Here is a 23,889-nt window from a genome sequence, read left to right on the forward strand (position 1 = left end):
CAAGGTAGATAGATATATGTTGTTTACTAGTATGTTTGTTACATAGAATCAAACAAACAGATACATTACTATAAAAGTTCACACAAATTATGCTTTTCAGTTTCAGGAAAGCAAAGACATGGCTTGGAAATGGCATAACAATAATACAATATAACCCTTGACACCATGAACGTGTGTTTGTTTCATTAAAATAGTTGTTGCTAACATTTAGGACTACCCATCCACTTTGCATTACTAGTTGAAACTAAATGAAAAAAAATATCAAAATAAAATGACTAATTCAAAAGGTAAAAATACATAGAAAAGGGTGATGTGTGTCCTGTCAGGTAACGGACTATATAAAGTGCAGATCTTTAATTTTTGTATTTCATACACTGGCCATGATTTAAATATTATCTCATATAAAGCCGTGGTCGGAAGGCATAAGGCAGGCTAATGATGACCAATTATTTGATATTAATAATAATAATAATAATAATAATAATGCTAAACAACAACAACAATTTCCCAAAGTGCTAAAACAAGATACGAAAAACAACAAAATCTCTTAAATTGTCAAAAGGTCTTATGACATATTCGTTATTGCCACTTATAGTCCTCAGTTCCTCTAAATACGTTTTGTTTAAATGAAAGCAGGCAAATGATCATCAAACTGAGAAAATACTTTTTATCTATTACTCTATAATACACTCAAAGTGCAGAATAGCAACAAGAGGCAAATACAGGACTCAGAATAAATCAAATAAAAACACATCGACCACAGTATAAATTCTAGTACTTCAAGGCACAAGACTATGTTAAATAGACAGTTAACTTCTTCTCCAACAGTGGATTGTTTTTTGAAATTTGTATCAAAGTTTACCGTTATGTTTATTTCAACCTGAATCGGCATTCAATAAATAAATCTGGTTAGGTTAACTTAATCCTATACATCAATGTCACCTATTACACAATTGACGAATAGGGGATAGAAGTGTAGGGAGAAAATTAAAAAAGCAAATTGAATAATGACGTAAAACGTAAATTCACTTGTTTGCTTGATATACTATTGCTTTTAAAAAAAAGAAAAAAAAGCAGTGATTTGGTGTGAGAGACAGTTTAAACAGCATTGTCAAAGCTACCATGTCTGAAATAGTTCAATCTAACATCCTGAAGCTGGGGACATGAAAGAACTACATATCTCTAGAAAAATATACTGACAACTCTCCTTCACCAAAAGAAAAACACAAGTCCTGGTTCAGCTGGCACGTTAATTTATTTCCATAAATATAAATAAACGAATAGTTCTTTATTTCTTCTTCACTACATGCTATCACATCAAAAATCTGTCTAGCTGTGTCCATGAAATTACATTCTACACCACTAGATATTTCTTTAATCATATCCCAATAGAAAAATGTGGGACTTATTACTTAACAGGCAAACATCACAATCAACTACAGGTTGGTTACATACTGAGTGAGGGTTGAGTCCAAACAGACACAATCTGATTGAAGTGTGATAACCATCTGTTATTAATGTGTTATTCACGTTATAACCTGTTATATATATATATATATATATATATATAACCTGTTATTAACCTTAACTCTCACTTAAGGAATGCAAGATCCTCACTGTGAAATTGTAGCCTGGTCGCAGATCCGTTTGTGCCGTCTTACCCATTCCTAGGGTCGTTACGTTGCCAAGACAACACAAACAGACCTGGGACTAAGCTAATGAATTGTCCAGGCTACAATTTCACCTTTTCCTTAGACCATAGTTTAATTTTACTGGAATAAAATACAATTATTTTAATCAAAGGCCACATCTGTCACACAATACAGTGTATAATGTAAATCAATACAGTGTATAATGTAAATCCGCAAAGCAAGGCACTAGCCCTTAGATTGCAGCTCAGCTAGCCAGAATGGTTATGCTGTTCACTTGAACCTGATTCTACTGCAGAGTCAAACCATGCCTAGCTGTACTGGGTTGCCTTGGTTCCTTGCTGGAAAGGCTACAGAACCAGCAGAGTCCGGGGTCAGTTCAGCCCTACAGAGTGAACCAGGTAATGGAGACATAGAGCTTCGATGCTGTCCGGGGTCAGTTCAGCCCTACAGAGTGAACCAGGTTTTGGAGACATAGAGCTTCGATGCTGTCCGGGGTCAGTTCAGCCCTACAGAGTGAACCAGGTAATGGAGACATAGAGCTTCGATGCTGTCCGGGGTCAGTTCAGCCCTACAGAGTGAACCAGGTAATGGAGACATAGAGCTTCGATCCAGTCCTCAAGTCCACACTGATCACAATGGCAGAATTTCAGGACATAAAGTGCATTCGGAAAGTATTCAGACTCCTTGACTTTTTCCACATTTTGTTATGTTACAACCTTATTCTAAAATGTATTATATTTTTAAACACATTACCCCATAATGACAAAGCAAAATCTGTTTTAGTTTTTATTTTAGCAAATGTATATATATATTTATATTTAAATACCTTATTTACATAAGTATTCAGACCCTTTGTTATGAGACTTGAAATTGAGCTCAGGTACATCCTGTTTCCATTGATCATCCTTGAGATGTTTACACAACTTGATTGGACTCCACCTGTGATAAATTAAATTGATTGGACATGATTTGGAAAGGCATACACCTGTCTATATAAGGTCCTACAATTGACAGTGCACGTCAGAGCAAAAACCAAGTCATGAGGTTCAAGGAATTGTCCGTAGAGCTCCGAGACAGAATTGTGTCTAGGCACAGATCTGTGGAAGGGTGCCAAAATATTTCTGCAGCATTGAAGGTCCCTAAGAACGCAGTGGCCTCCATCATTCTTAAATGGAAGAAGTTTGGAACCACCAAGATTCTTCCTAGAGCTGGCCGCCCGGCCAAACTGAGCAATCAGGGGAGAAGGGCCTTGGTCAGGGAGGTGACCAAGAACCCAATGGTCACTCTGACAGCGCTCCGGAGTTCCTCTGTGGCGATGGGAGAATCGTCCAGAAGGATAACCATCTCTGCAGCACTCCACCAATCAGGCCTTTATGGTAGAGTGGCCAGACGGAAGCCACTCCTCTGGAAAAGGAACATGACAGCCCACATGGAGTTTGCCAAAAGGCATCTAAAGGACTCTCAGACCATGAGAAACAAGATTCTCTGGTCTGATGAAACCAAGAAACCAAACTCTTTGGCCTGAATGCCAAGCATCACATCTGGAGGAAACCTGGCACCATCCCTACGGTGAAGCATGGTGGTGGCAACATCATGCTGTGGGGATGTTTTTCAGGGGCGGGGACTGGGAGACTAGTAAGGATCGAGGGAAAGATGAACGGAGCAAATATAGGTGTGCCAAGATTATACCGTCATACCCAAGAAGACTCGATGCTGTAATCGCTGCCAAAGGTGCTTCAACAATGTACTGAGTAAAGGGTCTGAATACTTATGTAAATGTAATATTTCCGGGAAGGGGGGGGGGGTTTCTTCCAGAAATGTACAAAAAAACAGATTTTACTTTGTCAGTATGGGGTATTGTGATGTCATTATGGGGCATTGTGATGTCATTATGGGGCATTGTGATGTCATTATGGGGTATTGTGATGTCATTATGGGGTATTGTGTGCAGATTGATGAGGGGAAAACCTATTTAATCAATTTTAGAATAAGGCTGTAACGTAACAAAATCTGGAAAAAGTCAAGGGGTCTGAATACTTTCCGAATGCACTGAAAGTAACCAATTCGTTTTTTCATCCTACTTTTTGATATTTACTATATCCCATTTCTGCTTCATTAAATATTAAATGGAGCATGAAAAGTGCATATCCTCCTCTAGCCTCCACCTCCAGGTTTCTGAACCAGGGGAGACGTATTACTGAAGACTGAGTCAGACCCCTGGTATCGTTAAATCCTTTCACACTACAGAGCTGCGCTGAGACAAGCTGAATTGCACTGCACTGACCTAGTTCCGCATCCACCATAGTTGCTGGAACTGTGCTGGAAATAATATCGGAGACAGCACAGTACAGCTCAGCTCAGCTTGGCTCAGTAGGGTGGAAAGGGCATTTGTGTAGTGTGAGAGATCCTTGTGATGATCTGCAGAGAGGGAGAGAGAAAGAGCTGGAGGGGGAAGCGAGAGGGGCGGGGGGGGAGAACGAGAGAGGGGGGGAGAGAAAGAGCCAGTGGTGCTTGGAGTCACTGGGGGTTCACTCAGTAAAACAGTCAACTTGTACCAAAACATCCAAACTGCAACAATGCAGATGGTGTGATCATGTCAGGTTTTTGATACACTAGACTTGAACAGTTATTTCTCCCCGCACTGTTGTGAATTTGAAGATATTACATAGCCCTTTGTGAGCAAGAGAGCTCGTATTATCCATTGTGCCCCTCCCTAGTCACTAGGGCAAGGGAAGAGGCGAAGCAAGAGGAGAGATATGGGCCACATCCAAACTATTGTTTGTCTACACTTTGTATTTTATTGAGGAGGACAACGCCTCCTCTGGCAGATATAGGAAATATTCTCCCCAGGTGGAGACAGGATGGGGGTCTGTATCTCTAGTAGATATAGGAAATATTCTCCCCAGGTGGAGACAGTATGGGGGTCTGTATCTCTAGTAGATATAGGAAATATTCTCCCCAGGTGGAGACAGGATGGGGGTCTGTATCTCTAGTAGATATAGGAAATATTCTCCCCAGGTGGAGACAGAATGGGGGTCTGTATCTCTAGTAGATATAGGAAATATTCTCCCCAGGTGGAGACAGAATGGGGGTCTGTATCTCTAGTAGATATAGGAAATATTCTCCCCAGGTGGAGACAGGATGGGGGTCTGTATCTCTAGTAGATATAGGAAATATTCTCCCCAGGTGGAGACAGGATGGGGGTCTGTATCTCTAGTAGATATAGGAAATATTCTCCCCAGGTGGAGACAGGATGGGGGTCTGTATCTCTAGTAGATATAGGAAATATTCTCCCCAGGTGGAGACAGGATGGGGGTCTGTATCTCTAGTAGATATAGGAAATATTCTCCCCAGGTGGAGACAGGATGGGGGTCTAAACTTTCACAGTTCTTACATCTGATCTACAGAAGGCAAAAAACATTCTCGTGCAGATTTAAAAAATATATATATATATGTTTTGTGACGTCTGGTGCTGTGCCAAAACTGAGTACTACTGTTTAAGAAAACTACTGTAACAGGTCAACTCTACACAACATCCATACTGTCGTCACGATGTCCATTACAGAGAATTCCAGATTTAACATATTGGTACTTTAAAGTAATAATAATCTATACTATCATAATATGTTACAATGTAAGAAGTCAATAACAAATTGATCTCTGGAGTTTTGACATGCAAGAATAAGTTTTTCAGATTCAAGACTGAGTAGATTAGAACAGATTAGAAACAATGTTTTTCTGGTCAGGGCCATTACGGTAAATTTATGGAATTGCTTCTGTGTGAATGAGGGATTGAGTGTAGGGTAAAACTCATTAAAACATTTGTTATTGAGCCAAAATAAAAAAAAGGCATGTTTTAACGAATGTAATTAACGAATTTAATTAACTAATATAATTAGCGAGACATTGTTAATGGGGTGAAACAAAACAGATTTAAATTTTGCTTGTGATCAACACACAAATTGTAGACTATTGTCTGCGCAGGAATGCCGATTTTTGCTCAATGCAGATTTGATTGAATTCCAACCATACGTTTTATATATGACCGACTATGATGTCACTGTTCACATGATTTCTTATCTAAAAACACTGGTAGGTTCCAGCTTCCTAAAACCCTCTATAGTGACCATGGAGTAGGTTCTAGCTTCCTAAAACCCTCTATAGTGACCATGGAGTAGGTTCTAGCTTCCTAAAACCCTCTATAGTGACCATGGAGTAGGTTCTAGCTTCCTAAAACCCTCTATAGTGACCATGGAGTAGGTTCTAGCTTCCTAAAACCCTCTATAGTGACCATGGAGTAGGTTCTAGCTTCCTAAAACCTTCTATAGTGACCATGGAGTAGGTTCTAGCTTCCTAAAACCCTCTATAGTGACCATGGAGTAGGTTCTAGCTTCCTAAAACCCTCTATAGTGACCACAGAGTAGGTTCTAGCATTCCTAAAACCCTCTATAGTGACCATGGACACAGAGTAGGTTCTAGCATTCCTAAAACCCTCTATAGTGACCATGGAGTAGGTTCTAGCTTCCTAAAACCCTCTATAGTGACCATGGAGTAGGTTCTAGCATTCCTAAAAAAAAACTCTATAGTGACCATGGAGTAGGTTCTAGCTTCCTAAAACCCTCTATAGTGACCATGGAGAAGGTTCTAGCTTCCTAAAACCCTCTATAGTGACCATGGAGTAGGTTCTAGCTTCCTAAAACCCTCTATAGTGACCATGGACACGGAGTAGGTTCTGGCTTCCTAAAACCCTCTATAGTGACCATGGAGTAGGTTCTAGCTTCCTAAAACCCTCTATAGTGACCATGGAGTAGGTTCTAGCTTCCTAAAACCCTCTATAGTGACCATGGAGTAGGTTCTAGCTTCCTAAAACCCTCTATAGTGACCATGGAGTAGGTTCTAGCTTCCTAAAACCGCCTAAAACCACGAGCATGCGTTATGTTTTGTTTTGTGTCACATCTTCCTACCTGCGAGTTTAAACTAAAAGAAAAGCAACTAGTCTAACACAGGAAGTTTCATGAAGCCACGAGTATAGAAGATAATCCAGTAGCATGCAGAAAGAAGTACTGTGTTCACATCCATAGTGGCTGTGTCAAAACTGGTTTAAATATTCCTGGTCCCCCCAAAAAATCCATCTTCTATTTGAAATACATTTTTAGAACGCAACTGAATACATAAAAAAAAAAAAAGGTAGACTTGACTAAATGATGTTGCCACGAACAGTAGCGGAGATATTGAGATGAGCAAGTATTGCTCTCACACAGTATCTGCGCATGTGTACCGGTTCGATTTCACGGGACCAAAACAGTGGAGAAGTTGAGCCTCGCTCTTCAACGCTCTTAGTTGTTGTGGAAATTGACCCACTATGCTGTCTACCATTTAATTATTGACACATTCCCCCCCCCCCCCCCCACACACACACACAACAGACAACAAAATATCTTCCTCCAGTGAATTTGGTTATTTATAATGTCTTTGGGATGTAATTTGAGTATTAGAAAACTTTTGATACTTTAGGTATTGACGAATCTACGGAGCATTGGCTATAATAATGCCTGGGTCCAGTTGTGCTTTTAGCTTCCTATCTGACTGTGGGGAAACACTCAATTTAGGAGAAACTGGGTAAAATTTCCATGTACTATCTAATTTGCATTACTAGTAATTCTTTTTTTTAAATACAGTTTTAATGATTGGTATTCTATTATTTGCTTCTGTGTATTTGTGGGACTACAGTCTCCATTACATAAGTAAACGACGAGAAAAGGCATCATTAGAATTGGAATTCTAATACGTTTAAATAAAATGAAACCTGTTTTCAGTAGCCAAAACATTCATCAAACGACACGTCATTGGTGTATCTAAGCCTCTAAAACCCTGTGGTTTCGTCTCCTCAACCATCAGATAGGAAGTTATCTGTCAGCATCAAGAGTGTTTTAGTTTCAAAGCTTCAGGAGTGAGTCCCAAATGATACCCTCTTCTCTATGTAGTGCACTAATTTTAGGGTTCTGGTCTGAAGTAGTGCACTACATAGGGAATAGGGTACCATTTGGGACGTGTGGACACAATATAGGTTCAGGAAAACACATGTCACCTAAATGAATAGGCCTTAGACTGTAGAGCGTGGACTGGAAACTGAGACTTCATCCAAAATGGCTCCCTATTCCCTATACAGTGCACACTGTTTGACCAGGACCCTATAAGCAGTGCATTAAAATGAGGAACAGAGTGCTATTTTGGACTCACCCTGTGCGTAATAAGAGGATGCTACGACAGAAGCAGTGGCAGCTTGCATGGCATATGTATATTGTGAGGCCTCTATCCATGGAGCACAGAACAACAACATTGGCAAGTCCACTTATAAAGGGCCAGACAGGACATGTGCCTTGGCTTTACGCAAATCCAACCGTGTTTCAGTCCCATTTTCATAATGGTATCTTAAACCATGGATTCCATAGTTTCCGGCTGATGACGTATACAGGAAGTGTAGGTCCTCCACGTCCTGTAAGCTTTGAGCAAAGGATCATGGGTCGCAGTGGATGACTAACAGGTTTAAAGCAGAAAGAAAGAACAAAACAATGAAAAAAAAAAAAAGTACAAATGTATCAGGAAGCAATCTGTTGTGGGTTGTCCATTAAACTGCGTTATTTGTTTGTCAATAAACAGATAAACAGCCCAACCCACAGAAAGAACATCAACCAACAGCTGCCTTTTGTTTTTATGTACACATTTTCTGTTTGTTGTTTTTTTTTATAAAATCCACTGCTGCACTAAACGTCTCCTCTCTCCTTACAGACATGGGTCCTGCAATGCAGTCAACTAACCCTTTCAGTGACCGGCGTCCGAGACTCGACCGTTTCCTCCCGGCTAGCTCTGGGTACGGCTGAGACCGTTTCCTCCCGGTTAGGTCTGGGTACGGCTGAGACCGTTTCCTCCCGGCTAGGTCTGGGTACGGCTGAGACCGTTTCCTCCCGGCTAGGTGTGGGTACGGCTGAGACCGTTTCCTCCCGGCTAGGTGTGGGTACGGCTGAGACCGTTTCCTCCCGGCTAGGTCTGGGTACGGCTGAGACCGTTTCCTCCCGGCTAGGTCTGGGTACGGCTGAGACCGTTTCCTCCCGGCTAGGTCTGGGTACGGCTGAGACCGTTTCCTCCCGGCTAGGTCTGGGTACGGCTGAGACCGTTTCCTCCCGGCTAGGTCTGGGTACGGCTGAGACCGTTTCCTCCCGGCTAGGTCTGGGTACGACTAAGCAGGATACAATGTCTCTCAAATCCCTCCCTTCCACCGTCCCTGCTGCCACGTCCACATGATGCTTGTTGGCCCTGGTGTCACCCATTCCCACCACTGCAGCTACCGGAGGCTTTAGACACCTGTCCTGTCTGACCTCCCTGACCTCCTCTCTCTCTCCTCTGGCCGTGGTGGTGCTGGCCCGGCATGGCCCCCTAGAGGTGCTCAGGTCGTGGGGCTCATTCTGCAGTAGGGCCCCTGGCCCAACCGAGGCCCTCGCTGTATGGGAGACCAGGCCCATAGTCAAGCCGGGGAAGTGGTGGTGAGGGGGCCGCTGGGAGGGTAGGGGAAGAGGATCCTCCACTACAGAGGAGTGACTGTGGCGACGGTGGTGATGGCGATGGTGAAGGTGTTTGTGCGGCGTACGTTCTTTTCTCTTGTGGCTGTGACTCTTTGGGGTAGTGACGCTGCTGCTGCTGCCGCCTCCACTGGCCCCACTATTAGACCCAACGCTGGCCCCACCACTGTCCTCTGCGGTCAGCCCGGCAGTCACGGGACTGTCCTTGTGCTTCTTCCACGGACTATTTGGCAGCTTCTGTCCCTGATCCTTCTGTCCCTGGTCTGTCCTCTCTGCTGCTGCCACCACCACAGCACTCCCTGTCCCTATCCCTGCCTCGGCTATAGCTGGAATGTCTTTCAACTCCTCAATAGTTTCTCTGGTCTTGCGTTTCTTGATAGGTAGAGCGGTCTGCTGCACCGGCTTAGTGGAAGACTCCTTCTGAGCTTTCCTTTTGGCTTCTGCGGCGAGGATAGCAGCCGCTGCGTAGGAGGAAGTACTTGAACCCGCCGCCCCAACTACCGCTGACACCAACCCTGGCTTACGTCCCCGCTTTTTCGGAGCAGTCTGCGGTTCTGTCTCCGCCTTCCTTTTCCGTCCCGGGCGCATCTTGGCGACTACGACATGCGATGACGGCTGCCCCGCCGCTTCAGATGCCTTGGATGCGCTGAAAGGCATTTTGACCAAGAGCCTCCCAGGACTCTTCTCCACCACGCGCTTCATTGCCACGCCCTCCATGGCCGGGCGTAACTTCCCACTCCCCTTCGGCCGACCCCGGCCCCTCCCTGACGGTTTCATCACCTTGGGTTTCTTTGGGGGTCTCTTCTCGCGGCGGGAGGGACTGCCACGCCCTGTCACGGTGAAGTCGAAGTCGTTGGGGTCGGTGGCGGTGTCTCCGACCTTCTGGAAGAAGGCGATCAGCTCCACCTTGGAACGGAAGGCTTTCCCCTCTGGGCTGAAATACAGATCACAACGAACGTCCCGACTGTAAACGTCCTAACTGTAAATGTATCGCTAAACATCCTAACTGTAAATGTCCTAAATGTAAACTGCACTGTAAACTTCCTAACTGTAAACATCCTAACGGTAAACTTCCTAACTGTAAACATCCTAACGGTAAACCGATCTGTAAATGTAATTTCTGTAAACGTCCTAGCAGTAAAGATCTCTGTAATCGTCATTTCTGTAAACGGATCTGTAAACGTCCTTTCTGTAAAGATACAGTTGAAGTCGGAAGTTTACATACACTTAGGTTGGAGTCATTAAAACTAGTTTTTCAACCACTCCACAAATTTCTTGTTAACAAACTATAGTAAGTCAGTTAGGACATCTACTTCTACTGTGCATGACACAAGTCATTTTTCCAACAATTGTTTACAGACAGATTATTTCACTTATAATTCACTGTATCACAATTCCAGTGGGTCAGAAGTTTACATACACTAAATTGACTGTGCCTTTAAACAGCTTGGAAAATTCCAGAAAATGATGTCATGGCTTTAGAAGCTTCTGATAGGCTAATTGACATAATTTGAGTCAATTGAAGGTGTACCTGTGGATGTATTTCAAGGCCTACCTTCAAACTCAGTGCCTCTTTGCTTGACATCATGGGAAAATCAAAAGAAATCAGCCAAGACCTCAGAAAAAACATTGTAAACCTCCACGAGTTTGGTTCATCCTTGGGAGCAATTTCCAAACGCCTGAAGGTACCACGTTCATCTGTACAAACAATAGTACGCAAGTATAAACACCATGGGACCACGCAGCTGTCATACCGCTCAGGAAGGAGACGTGTTCTAGTACCAAATACTAATTGAGTGTGTGTAAACTTCTGACCCACTGGGAATGTGATGAAAGAAATAAAAGCTGAAATGAATAATTCTCTCTACTGTTATTCTGACATTTCACATTCTTAAAATAAAGTGGTGATCCTAACTGACCTTAAGACAGGGAATTTTTACTCGGATTGAATGTCAGGAATTGTGAAAAACTGAGTTTAAATGTATTTGGCTAAGGTGTATGTAAACTTCTGACTTCAACTGTAAGTGTGGTGAAATACAAGGTGGGCGAGTACCAGTACGAACTGAGCAAATATCTTCGGAAAAGTATTCAGACCCCTTGAACTTTTTCCACATTTTCTTAGGTTACAGCCTTATTCTAAAATGGATTACATTTTTTTTTTACCTTTTTAACTAATCAATCGACACACAATAACCCATAATGACGAAGCAAAAACTTTTTTACACATTTTTGTTGATTTATTAAAATTTAAACAAAAAACTGAAATCACATTTACTTAAGTATTCAGACCCTTTACTCAGTACTTTGTTGAATCACCTTTGGCAGCGATTACAGCCTTGATTATTCTTGGGTATGACGCTACAAGCTTGGCACATCAGTATTTGGGGAGTTTCTCCCATTCTTCTCTGCAGATCCTCTCAAGCTCTGTCAGGTTGGATGGGGAGCGTTGCTAAACAAATATTTTCAGGTCTCTCCAGAGATGTTCGATCGGGTTTAAGTCCAGGCCATGGCTGGGCCACTCAAGGACGTTCAGACACTTGTCCCAAAGCCACTCCTGCTTTGTCTTGGCAGTGTGCTTAGGGTTGTTGTTCTGTTGGAAAGTGAACCTTCTCTCCAGTCTGAGGTCCTGAGCGCTCTGGAGCAGGTTTTCATCAATGATCTCTCTGTACTTTGCTCTGTTCATCTTTGCCTCAATCCTGACTAGTCTCCCAGTCTCTGAAAAACATCACCACAGCATGATGCTGCCACCACCACGCTTCACCGTAGGGATGGTGCTAGGTTTCCTCCAGATGTGATGCTTGGCATTCAGGCCAGAGTTCAATCTTGGTTTCATCAGACCGGAGAATCTTGTTTTTCATGGTCTGATAGTCTTTAGGTGCCTTTTGGCAAACTCCAAGTGGTCTGTCATGTGCTTTTTACTGAGGAGTGGCTTCCGTCTGGTCACTCTAACATAAAGGCCTGATTGGTGAAGAGCTGCAGAGATGGTTGTCCTTCTGGAAGGTTCTCCCATCTCCATAGATGAAGCTCTGGAGCTCTGTCAGAGTGACCATCGGGTTCTTGGTTACCTCCGTGACCAAGGCCCTTCTCCCCCTGATTGCTCAGTTTGTCCGGACGGACGGCCAGCTCTAGGAAGAGTCTTAGTGGTTCCAGACTTCTTCCATTATAGAATGATGAAAGCCACTGTGTTCTTGGGGACCTTCAATGCTGCAGAAATGTTTTGGTACCTTTCCCCAGATCTGTGCCCTGACACAATCCTGTCTCGGAGCTCTACGGACAATTCCTTCAACCTCATGGCTTGGGTTTTTGCTCTTAAATGCACTGACAACTGTGGGACCTTTATATAGACAGGCGTGTGCCTTTCCAAATCATGTCCAATCAATTTAATTTACCACAGGTGGACTCCAATCAAGTTGTAGAAACATCACAAGGATGATCAATGGAAACAGGATGCACCTGAACTCAATTATGAGTCTCATAGCAAAGGGTCTGAATACTTATGTTAATAAGGTATTTTTTATTTTTAATAGATTTGCAAAAATGTCTAAAAACCCGTTTTCACACTGCCATTATGGGTTACTGTGTGTAGATTACCAAGGAATTGTTTTTATTTAATCAATTTTTAGAATAAGGCTGTAACGTAAAAAAATGTGGAAAAAGTCAAGGGGTCTGAATACTTTGTGAAGTGTAATCCATCTTTGTATTTCCATCAACCTCAAAACAGTCCTGAAAAACACTCTATACGATTCAGTCACATTAAACCAGTCTTGTAAAACACTCTCTATACGATTCAGTCACATTAAACCAGTCTTGTAAAACACTCTCTATACGATTCAGTCACATTAAACCAGTCTTGTAAAACACTCTCTATACGATTCAGTCACATTAAACCAGTCTTGTAAAACACTCTCTATATGATTCAGTCACATTAAACCAGTCTTGTAAAACACTCTCTATATGATTCAGTCACAATACAATATCAATGAGGGATGAAACAGACAAGATTTTTTTTTCGCTACTTCCAGCAAAATATTTAATATCACATCTCTGTATCATATCTCTCTGTATTATATTTAATATGATTATATCATGACGTTATTTCGGATATGCTTTTGAGAGACAATTCTTGATATGGCTCTCTCTCATAGCCTACTCACTTCATCAAGTAGACGTCAAACTTTCCGGCGGACCGCCCAGACTTGCGTTGTTTGAGTTTACGTGTCCAGCCCTGGGGTAGAGAGGGGTCGTCGTACAAAGGACCACGGTCTCTGATTATGGACCTCCTCTGTTTGGGCGACGCAGGGGACTCAAAGAGACCCGAGGCCTCACCAACTGCAGTAACCATGGGCTCCGAGGGCCCCGCCTCAGCCGGCTGCGGCTGGTCTTGGTCTGCACTGGGCTGTTGGACTGGAGGATGAGGAGGGGAGGACATAGTAGTGGTGGTGGATGAAGACTCCAGCCTCTCTTTTTCCATATCCGTCCGCTCCCGCCTCACCTTCTTTGGCTTGCTGTGTGTCTTAGGGTCCTTGTCGTTGGAGCTCTGATTCTGGTTGGCATCTTCACTGCTGTGGAAGACAACATTAGTCATGAGGGCGAGAGGCAAAGCAGAGGCATGGTCTCAGCTCATCAGACCAGAGAATATGAAGAATGGCTATCCTTAGCTAGGTTTGCCAAAAAAAAAAAAATGTTTCTGTAAATTTCTATAAATTCCTTGGTTTTCCTGAAATCCCAGTTTGAGGATTCCCGGAATCTGGAGGGAATAAGCAGGGAATCCGGTATCCTCCGACCAAGGTGTTTTTTTTGGGGGGGGGGGGGGGGGGGGGGGAACAGGGAATTTATTGAAAGTTCCAAGAATTTTGCAAACTTATCTTCAATGCCGATAAGAGTACAACATGTTTTAAACAAAAAGTCACAGATAAGTTACAAGCCTCAGCTTGCTCCCAACCTACTCACTACCTGTTTACAAAGGTCGTAAAAAAACACATTTTGGGAAAAAATATTGTGTTGTGCTGTTTCTTCACAAAATATGAAATATATATATATATGGCATTAAGGACAAAACCTTCAGTCTGCCTGAACTGGACTGAACCACATTCTACTCACTGTGGAGATAAGCACCGTCCGTATAGCAGGCATATTGAATGACGCAGCCAGCCAGAGAAGCCACTAGGCAAGAGATGTCAATGGTTCGAATATTTTGTACTGCACATGGTCGATCCACGTACACACAAGCATCTTATTCTGATATACACAACAGTAAAGTTAGATGTAGCCTACAGCAGCAGCTACATCACAATATGCTATTCACTTCAACCTAACTGACTAATTGTAATGCATATAAAGAATATTTACAATAAAAATAAAATAAATTGTATAAATTGTCCTATGTAGAATATCTCCATACCAGATGCCAGTGTAGCGAAAATACGGGGCATTATTTTCACGGTACATCAATATACTTTTCTACCACTGCCATATCATACTCTGTCCTTCATGCAATTAAAGCAATACCTTAATTGCTTCATAACATGATTTGTTATTCTAGAAAATGGGCCAACTCATGTCAGCTACCTCTAGTATTTAGCTAGATGATAACAGTCGTCATAACCAAGCAACCCATTTTCTCTGTAAAGAAAATAAATAAATGGTTTTACGTCATAACAACAAATGTGTAATGACATGTGGCTATTCTGTCGCAAAATTACCACGTCAAATGGCCACATATGTAACCGGATGACGCTCCATCCTATCCAGCTATTTAGCCAGCAAGCCAAATTGGTTTTGAGGGTGGAGGATATGGACAAACAGAGTGCAAACACAAGAACACAACTGGGTATATATTTTTGTTGACAGTAAATATATTTACAAATCTACAGGGTGTGTTTTCAAAAGGTCAGAAAATGACACACACACACACACACACACACACACACACGATAGCAATCTAACTGAGACAATTTCCTTGCTCATCTATGATCTGCTAAAGTAGGGGAATACTTATTTATGTATAATTTGGTGACGTATTCAGAACGCCTCTTTCAGTAAGCTTGCCCGCTGACCAGTTCATAACAAAAATACAACGCATTACTTTAGCTAAATACAGCAATACATTTTAAACGACTTGAACATTCATCTAACTCGACATTGAAATGGTGAATACATGTAATTCACACTTACAGTCTCTCGTCTCCGCTCTTTACGGCGGCCATTTTTATTTAAATAAATAATTGTATAAAAAAAATTCTCAAAACATCTCATGGGTACCTCTCACCCCTGCCTCAATTTCACTGCCGTCAGTGGCGTATTCACGCGAGATCCGTGAAACTGTTTCATAAGACCCATTGCATGAGCCCTTGGATCTCGCGAGAGCAGTTGTCTTACTCTGTAAACGGTTGTGAACTCTTGAGATGAGGTCACTATCTCCATCTGCAGCAAATACACATGACACACACACCATCAAAACACATCCAGGCTTAGAGTTTATAATTTGATGAGTGGTGGAGGTGGAACTGTCACCAGAAAGTCCCTACTATTGCTTTCCTTGACAATCTGTCTTCAAAACAAATGTGCATTTGTCTTACCACTAAGGTCATTGTAATACATCTGGTATAATAGTTCTCAATAGAAGTTGTACCTCTGCTCTGGTTGTAAGCCTGAACAGCCCTACCCCATTCATAGACCCTAAATGCCTTTGCCGCCTATTGATTAATGTATCTTCTTCCCAGGGAACTTTTATTAAGAGCCCCGACACTGTCTGAACGTGAACACGCATCGCTCCCGCGCGGTACGGTTTTGGAAACATATGGAACGTATCTTTCATATCAGTGAGAATTTGTAAAAAAAAAAAAAAAAAAGTTGTATTACTACACACCTTTATAGGGTTAAGGTTATTGTTCCCACACTGACATATCCATGTTACAGCTGGTGTTTAGGGAAGACAGAGGTGACCACCTGTGCTAATTCGCTATCTAGCATGCTCTGACCACCTGTGCTAATTAGCTATCTAGCATGCTCTGACCACCTGTGCTAATTAGCTATCTAGCATGCTCTGAACACCTGTGCTAATTAGCTATCTAGCATGCTCTGAACACCTGTGCTAATTAGCTATCTAGTGCGTAATGGAAGAAGGCGGACAGAAACATGTTGTAACATGTTGTAGGCTTCCCTGTGGCTCAGTTGGTAGAACATGGTGTTTGCAACGCAAGCATGGTGTGTGCAACGCCAGGGTTGTGGGTTTGATTCCCACGGCGGCCAGTAATTTTTTTTTTTTTAAATGCATGAAATGAAATGTATGCATTCAGTACTGTAAGTCGCTCTGGATAAGAGTGTCTGCTAAATGACTAAAACGTAATGTAACTGAAAAATACTGTCGGCTGCAACACATGCACGTTAAAACAGTGTATATTTTGCATTTGTGAAATTATTTTAATGTGATATGAAAGTAAAGGGATTTATGCTTTTTTTGGGTGGGGGGGCAGGTAGCTTAGTGGTTAGAGTGTTGGACTAGTAACCGAAAGGTTGTAAGATCAAATCCCTGAGCTGACAAGGTAAAAATCTGTCATTCTGTCCCTGAAGAAGGCAGTTAACCCACTGTTCCTAGGCCGTCATTGTAAATTAGGATTTGTTCTTAACTGACTTGCCGAGTTAAATAAAGGTAAAAATAAAAACATGTTTCTAGAACCATATTCCGCTTGAGAATCAATTCACATTTAGATGAAGGTTTTGGCTGGCAGAGCCAGTCTACCTCTTGAAATAACATATGAAGGGACTTTGAGCAGTGCTGGACCGGTTACAACCGATATTTCTGTGTACAGCGCTCTCTGTGAAAGGCGCAAACATCAATTGCTTGACACTCCCTACAAGTGCTAGTTTTCCTGATTTATGTGCGCTATTACAGAAGTCACGTCTCTGAACATCTGTTATTGTCTCAATGCCTTGTCACATATAAATTATGTTCTGAATTATTCTTTTTTTTTGGAGGGGGGGGGTTGCCTGGTGATTTATTATTACATGTTTTTCATTGTATTCACAGGAATGTCCCTGTATTGATGTGTAATATTGTTATTATTGTTGCAATAAAAATACAATAAAATTATATATATATGTATATATATTTGTAATTATATATATTATATATATTTTATTTTATTTATATATATAATATTGATATATTTATATATATTTATATGTATATTTATATAATATGCGCTATTATTAGCGCAGCTGTGAGGTTCATAGACACAGGAAATATATTTGCATCAGGAGCAACACTCACTTTTTCCGGCCTATCCAGGAAAAGGGAACGATTTCCTGTGCCTGTAAAACCCCCAAAGCTGCGCTTGCAATAAGCGCATATTGAAACGGGGGCGTTCTCATTTTAACTCACTGAACCGGGGTCGGGCGGATGCAACAATAACGGTTTCATCACATGCACACGGGGAAATCCAGACACGTCACAGGGGTTATAACGCTGAATATGGTAGTGAGAGGAAGTCCAGTCAGGTAGTAGGAGATGATGGAATTAGGTGAAACTGGGCCGACATTCTGCACATTTTCTCATCGGTTAAATATCTGATTTTAATCTATTGTTCGGTTCCAAAAAGTACAATATGTTACCAATACAGTGCACTACGTTTTATAGACTTGACCACTTATCAAAGTTAAAAAATAAAAGGTGTTGTTTTAAAGCAGTGAAAGGTCTAATGGAGTTTGCGCACATACACAAGGGAGGCGTTCCCTAACAGAAATATACAAATAAGGCTACAACGCGCCAATAGGATCTCGCTAGTTCGTGATTGACGTTGCCCACCTGGTCGCTTGTTCTGCACAATATGCTCAGAGTTACCGTGTTTTAGGTTTTCCACTGACATTGGGCCACTTAGAAAACGATGTCATGGCGGATAATTTATTGCGCGGGTTGGGGTTTGGGCTATTTTTAAATTGCACTGCGGCCGCCAAGGTATTTCTCTTAAAAATATATATATTTCACTGGGACCTGGTCCAGACTGTCAGGCAGTGAGACTTGATGTTGCTGAGTGACTGATGGGGAGGACCGGAGGACCGGATGTGCGCTGAGAAAGCACTACAGTTATTAGCTGAGTCACACAAACACGTATCGTAAAAAGTAAATATGTTTTTGTTTGGTTATTTTTTTGGAAATTGTAGAAATAAAAAAAAGTCATTCTTCAATTATTTTTTAAAAATAATAATAATAATTAAAAAATAAATAATTAGCTGAGTCACGTGAGCGGACACTTTTCAGCACTTGTAGGTAATCTATTTAGTTTGTCATTATGGAGACTTCTATGTCCAAACCTTTTCCCATCAAACATATTAATACTATAGAACTAATGCCCACCAATAAATAATGGAGATAAAGCATTGGAAAACGACTTTGGGCGCACTAGTGCGCATTACATACATCCGCTCGGTGGTGGTTTAAACTGCATTATAATGTTGACTTTGCTTAAAGAAAACGGTATCAAGCGACGGTATCCGAGACCCAAGATCAAGTAGCCTATTAATGTATATACGACTGTCGGCTACCATTTGATACAATAATAAGGTTGAACTCACTGGAGTCATTGCAGATTAATTCGTGCCACTTGTGTAGCCTTCCTGGAGCTGGCGAACCAATGTAATAAATAGCCTATAACGTCAGTTTATTGTTGTTGTAGCCTTGTGTTATTATGAACGCATTAGGTTGACGGTAACAGTTGTCAGATATTCCAGCAGGCTACAGAGAAACAAGCACTTCTCATTGCGAAATCGCCTCGCTATTCATGTTGAATAAATTAGTCTTAATGTTGAATAAATTAGTCTTAATTTGGTTCAGTTTACATCTTGTCTACATCTTGTCTAGACTATCTGAAATGAGACGTAGGCCTATCAGGGGCGAAAGGCTACCTGCCTTTATCTAAGCAAACTATGACAATTTAAAAAAAAATTAAGAATCATAAACCCTGATTTTAGACTGTAGTCTATGTCTATTGAAATGACAAGTCAATCTCGCAAATGGTCCATTTTTGTTATCCTTAACATCTGTTACATAAAGCTTGTACCCCCCCCCCCCCCCCCCCCCCCCCCCAAGCCATTAGCTCGACAACCAAACTAATCAAATGGCCACCTGGAATATTTACATTTGTTTTTATACTGCTGCTACTCACTGTTTATTATCTATGCATAGTTACTTTTTTAAATTACCTTTTTTAACCATTACCCCGCACATTGACTCTGTACCGTAACACCCTGTATATAGCCTCCACATTGACTCTGTACCGGTACCCCCTGTATATAGTCTCCACATTGACTCTGTACCGGTACCCCCTGTATATAGCCTCCACATTGACTCTGTACCGGTACCCCCTGTATATAGCCTCCACATTGACTCTGTACCGTAACACCCTGTACATAGCCTTCACATTGACTCTGTACCGGTACCCCCTGTATATAGCCTCCACATTGACTCGGTACCGGTACACCCTGTATATAGCCTCCACATTGACTCTGTACCGGTACCCCCTGTATATGGCCTCCACATTGACTCTGTACCGTAACACCCTGTATATAGCCTCCACATTGACTCTGTACCGGTACCCCCTGTATATAGCCTTCACATTGACTCTGTACCGGTACCCCCTGTAAATAGCCTCCACATTGACTCGGTACCGGTACCCCCTGTATATAGCCTCCACATTGACTCTGTACCGATACCCCCTGTATATATTATATTTTCTTTTGTCACATATTCAAATTCCTTTATTACGTCATGTCATAGCTTGCAATAATTATTATTTTGAGGAAACCCACATTTTCCTTCTAACGTCATTACAAGTTACTATGATATTCCTTCTTAATTGGCTCGATAAGGTTATGGAAAAATGGTTTATTGTATAGATATGGCAACTCTTGTTGGGGAAAAAAACTACAATTTGGGCTAGTTTTCAGGCCTTTAGGGCGGGTTTTGAGTGGTCATTGGGCTACAGAGTTGAGCTTGACCTGGCACAGTGATGCCAATTTAGCAATTTTGTCGCTAGATTTAGCAACTTTTCAGACTACACTAGCAACTTTTTTGTCAAACAGCACCTAGCAACAAATTTAGCTACTTTTAAAAATGTATTTTGAACTTTTAGCAACTTTTGAAAAGTGATTCAAACGCTAAAATGCACGCAATTTCCCCTCTAAATGACACAACAACGATGTTCTCTGTCACACTCTCAGTCACAACACACGTGCCTGGCTGCAAAAGTGCATTGTGAGTGATGTCAGCAGCAGGCCAGCAGCAATTTCAGCAAATTGCAAATGTTTGTTGTCTGACTGCAGTAGTAGTAGTACGGGTTCGACGAGCCAAACCCAATGAATATTGTTGGTCACGAATGTTTGATCCTGAACAGAACTTTACAACGTCAATCAACACGTCTCAATCAAAATTGTAAAGAAAAAAGTGGGACTCTGTATCTGAACAAATGTCAAATCATATTTTGTTCGCCGAGGATGGCCAGTCAATTTGAGTGACGTTATTGTGTATTCAACGTAATGACGCAAGTTTCACGTTATCACGCAATCATTTAGCAACTTTTAGTAACAAATCAACCTGCCTCTACAACCCTGAGTATGCTTCATTTGCCCGTGCTGTAAACGACACAGATTAACTATCTTGGGTTAGTTATAAATATCTTTGATTTCACCTGCTGTGATGTTCTCAAATAGATTTATAGGTGTCAACAGGAAAAATATATAAAATAATTTTGTATAATTGAAACAAGACCACTTTCATTTGGTCACAGACAGATGAACTCACTTTGTGCTTAAAGCTAAAGTTGTAACGAGTCTGCACACATTTGAATGGTTTCTTTGCGTTGCTCAGTGGACCTTTTCGGCAGAAAAGTCTCTGTCATCAGTTAGATGACATGGGATAAGTGGGTAGCTGAATCCCAATATGGCGACCAGGGTATGAGTGAGTGGGTGTGTAGAAAGTTCTCTGCTATAGATGAGACGGTTTTGATTGAGCTTTGTTGTTTTTTTCTCTCCGTGTATTACCAGGCAACTACCGTACATTGAGCTACCATACCGAGAGAGTTAGAATTGTATGTTTTTAAGCCGGACGATGAGTCTGAGTTGTATTTCACTGTTCGTTTTAAACAAACAATTGTACATTTTCAGTTATAAAACTGACGTATTGACGATGGGTGTACTGTTTCCACATGCGTTGTATGCGTGTGTTTAATGTGACTGTCATCCTGATATTGGCTACTTGGGAAGCTAGTTACGTTGCCGGACAGTAGTGCTTGTCACTATTGGCAGTGTGGCTCGGTTGGTAGAGCATGGTGTTTGCAACGCCAGGGTTGTGGGTTCGATTCCCACGGGGGACCAGTACGGCGAAGAAAAATGTATGAAATGTATGCATTCACTACTGTAAGTCGCTCTGGATAAGAGTGTCTGCTAAATGACTAAAATGTAAAATGTTGTCATGCGGGAGCGAAGGCCACTGTGTTGTTGCCTTTCATGCCCTCTTCATTGAGTAGTAGACTGTATGTATCAAGGTGACATATCAAATTTTATTGGTCACGTACACATGGTTAGCAGATGTTAATGCGAGTGTAGCGAAATGCTTGTGCTTCTAGTTCCGACCGTGCAGTAATATCTAACAAGTAATCTAACAATTTCACAACTACCAACTACAACTGTAAAGGGATGAGTAAGAATATGTACATATAAATATATAAATGAGTGATGGCCGAACGGCATAGGCAAGATGCAGTAGATGGTATAGAGTACAGTATATACATATGAGATGAGTAATGTAGGGTATGTAAACATTATATAAAGTGGCATTTTTTATAGTGACTAGTGATACATTTATTACATCCAATTATTAATTATTAAAGTGGCTGGAGTTGAGTCAGTATGTTGGCAGCAGCCACTCAATGTTAGTGATGGCTGTTTAACAGTCTGATGGCCTTGAGATAGAAGCTGTTTTTCAGTCTCTCGGTCCCAGCTTTGATGCACCTGTACTGACCTCGCCTTCTGGATGATAGCGGGGTGAACAGGCAGTGGCTCGGGTGGTTGTTGTCCTTGATGATCTTTTTGGCCTTCCTGTGACATCGGGTGGTGTAGGTGTCCTGGAGGGCAGGTAGTTTGCCCCCAGTGATGTGTTGTGCAGACCTCACTACCCTCTGGAGAGCCTTCCGGTTGTGGGCGGAGCAGCTGCCGTACCAGGCGGTGATACAGCCCGACAGGATGCTCTCGATTGTGCATCTGTAAAAGTTTGAGTGTTTTTGGTGACAAGCCACATTTCTTCAGCCTCCTGAGGTTGAAACTCCTGAGGCTGTCTGTGTGGGTGGACCATTTCAGTTTGTTCGTGATGTGTACGCCGAGGAACTTAAAACTTTCTACCTTCTCCACTACTGTCCCATCAATGTAGATAGGGGGCTGCTCCCTCTGCTGTTTCCTGAAGTCCTCGATCATCTCCTTTGTTTTGTTGACGTTGAGTGTGAGGTACTTTTCCTGACACCACACTCTGAGGGCCCTCACCTCCTCCCTGTAGGCTGTCTCGTCGTTGTTGGCAATCAAGCCTACCACTGTAGTGTCGTCTGCAAACTTGATGATTGAGTTGGAGGTGTGCATGGCCACGAAGTCATGGTTGAACAGGGAGTACAGGAGAGGGCTGAGAACACACCCTTGTCGGACCCCTGTGTTGAGGATCAGCGTAGTGGAAGTGTTGTTTCCTACCTTCACCACCTGGGGGCGGCCCGTCAGAAAGTCCAGGACCCAGTTGCACAGGGCGGGGTTGAGACCCAGGGTCTCGAGCTTAATGACGAGTTTGGAGGGTACTATGGTGTTAAATGCTGAGCTGTAGTCGATGAACAGCATTCTTACATAGGTATTCCTCTTGCCAGATGGGATAGGGCAGTGTGATTGCGATTGCACCATCTGTAGATCTATTGGGGCGGTAAGCAAATTGGAGTGGGTCTAGGGTGTCAGGTAGGGTGGAGGTGATGTGGTCCTTGACTAGTCTCTCAAAGCACTCCATGATGATAGAAGTGAGTGCTACGGGGCGATAGTCGTTTAGCTCAGTTACCTTTGCTTTCTTGGTAACAGGAACAATGGTGGCCCTCTTGAAGCATGTGGGCACAGCAGACTGGGATAGGGATTGATTGAATTTGTCCGTAAACACACCAGTCAGCTGGTCTATGCATGCTCTGAGGACGCGGCTAGGGATGACGCCTGGGCAGCCCCCAGCCTTGCGAGGGTTTGGCCACGGTGAAGGAGAGCCCACAGGCTTTGGTAGCGGGCCGTGTCAGTGGCACTGTATTGTCCTCAAAGCGAGCAAAGAAGTTGTTTAATTTGTCTGGGAGCAAGACGTCGATGTCCGCGACGGGGCTGGTTTTCTTTTTGTAATCTGTGATGGACTGTAGACCCTGCCACATGCATCTCGTATTTGAGCCGTTGAATTGTGACTCTACTTTGTCTCTATACTGAAGTTTTGCTTGTTTGATTGCCTTGCGGAGGGAATAGCTGCACTGTTTGTATTTGGTCATGCTTTCAGTCGCCTTACCATGTTTAAAAGTGGTGGTTCACGCTTTCAGTTTTGCACGAATGCTGCCATTAATCCACAGTTTCTGGTTAGGGAAGGTTTTAATAGTCACAGCGGGTACGACATT

At 42.3% G+C, this 23,889-nt stretch overlaps 1 protein-coding gene across 1 annotated transcript; it reads right to left on the reverse strand.

Moving 5' to 3' along the window:
- LOC106566345 (uncharacterized) lies at positions 1-15,516 on the reverse strand. Its single transcript, XM_045692844.2, has 3 exons — positions 15,404-15,516; positions 13,384-13,791; positions 1-10,163 (listed from the first exon to the last, which is right to left on the reverse strand). Exons 1-3 carry the CDS (start codon positions 15,433-15,435, stop codon positions 8,462-8,464), a joined length of 2,142 nt encoding a protein of 713 aa, XP_045548800.2. The 5' UTR covers positions 15,436-15,516; the 3' UTR covers positions 1-8,461.
- Positions 15,517-23,889: the final 8,373 nt, after the last annotated feature.

This window comes from Salmo salar, chromosome 13, assembly GCF_965601325.2.
Source record: "Salmo salar chromosome 13, fSalSal1, whole genome shotgun sequence".
Classification (NCBI taxonomy): Eukaryota; Metazoa; Chordata; class Actinopteri; order Salmoniformes; family Salmonidae; genus Salmo; species Salmo salar.

Bases quoted from the DNA above. Each gene is read 5' to 3' on its own strand.
- LOC106566345 (XM_045692844.2), bottom strand. From the start codon at position 15,435: ATGGCCGCCGTAAAGAGCGGAGACGAGAGACT. The intron at 13,792-15,403 runs GTAAGTGTGAAT...TGTCTTCCACAG, and splicing joins AAGAGCGGAGACGAGAGACT to CAGTGAAGATGCCAACCAGA. The intron at 10,164-13,383 runs GTGAGTAGGCTA...TCTGTATTTCAG, and splicing joins TTTGACGTCTACTTGATGAA to CCCAGAGGGGAAAGCCTTCC.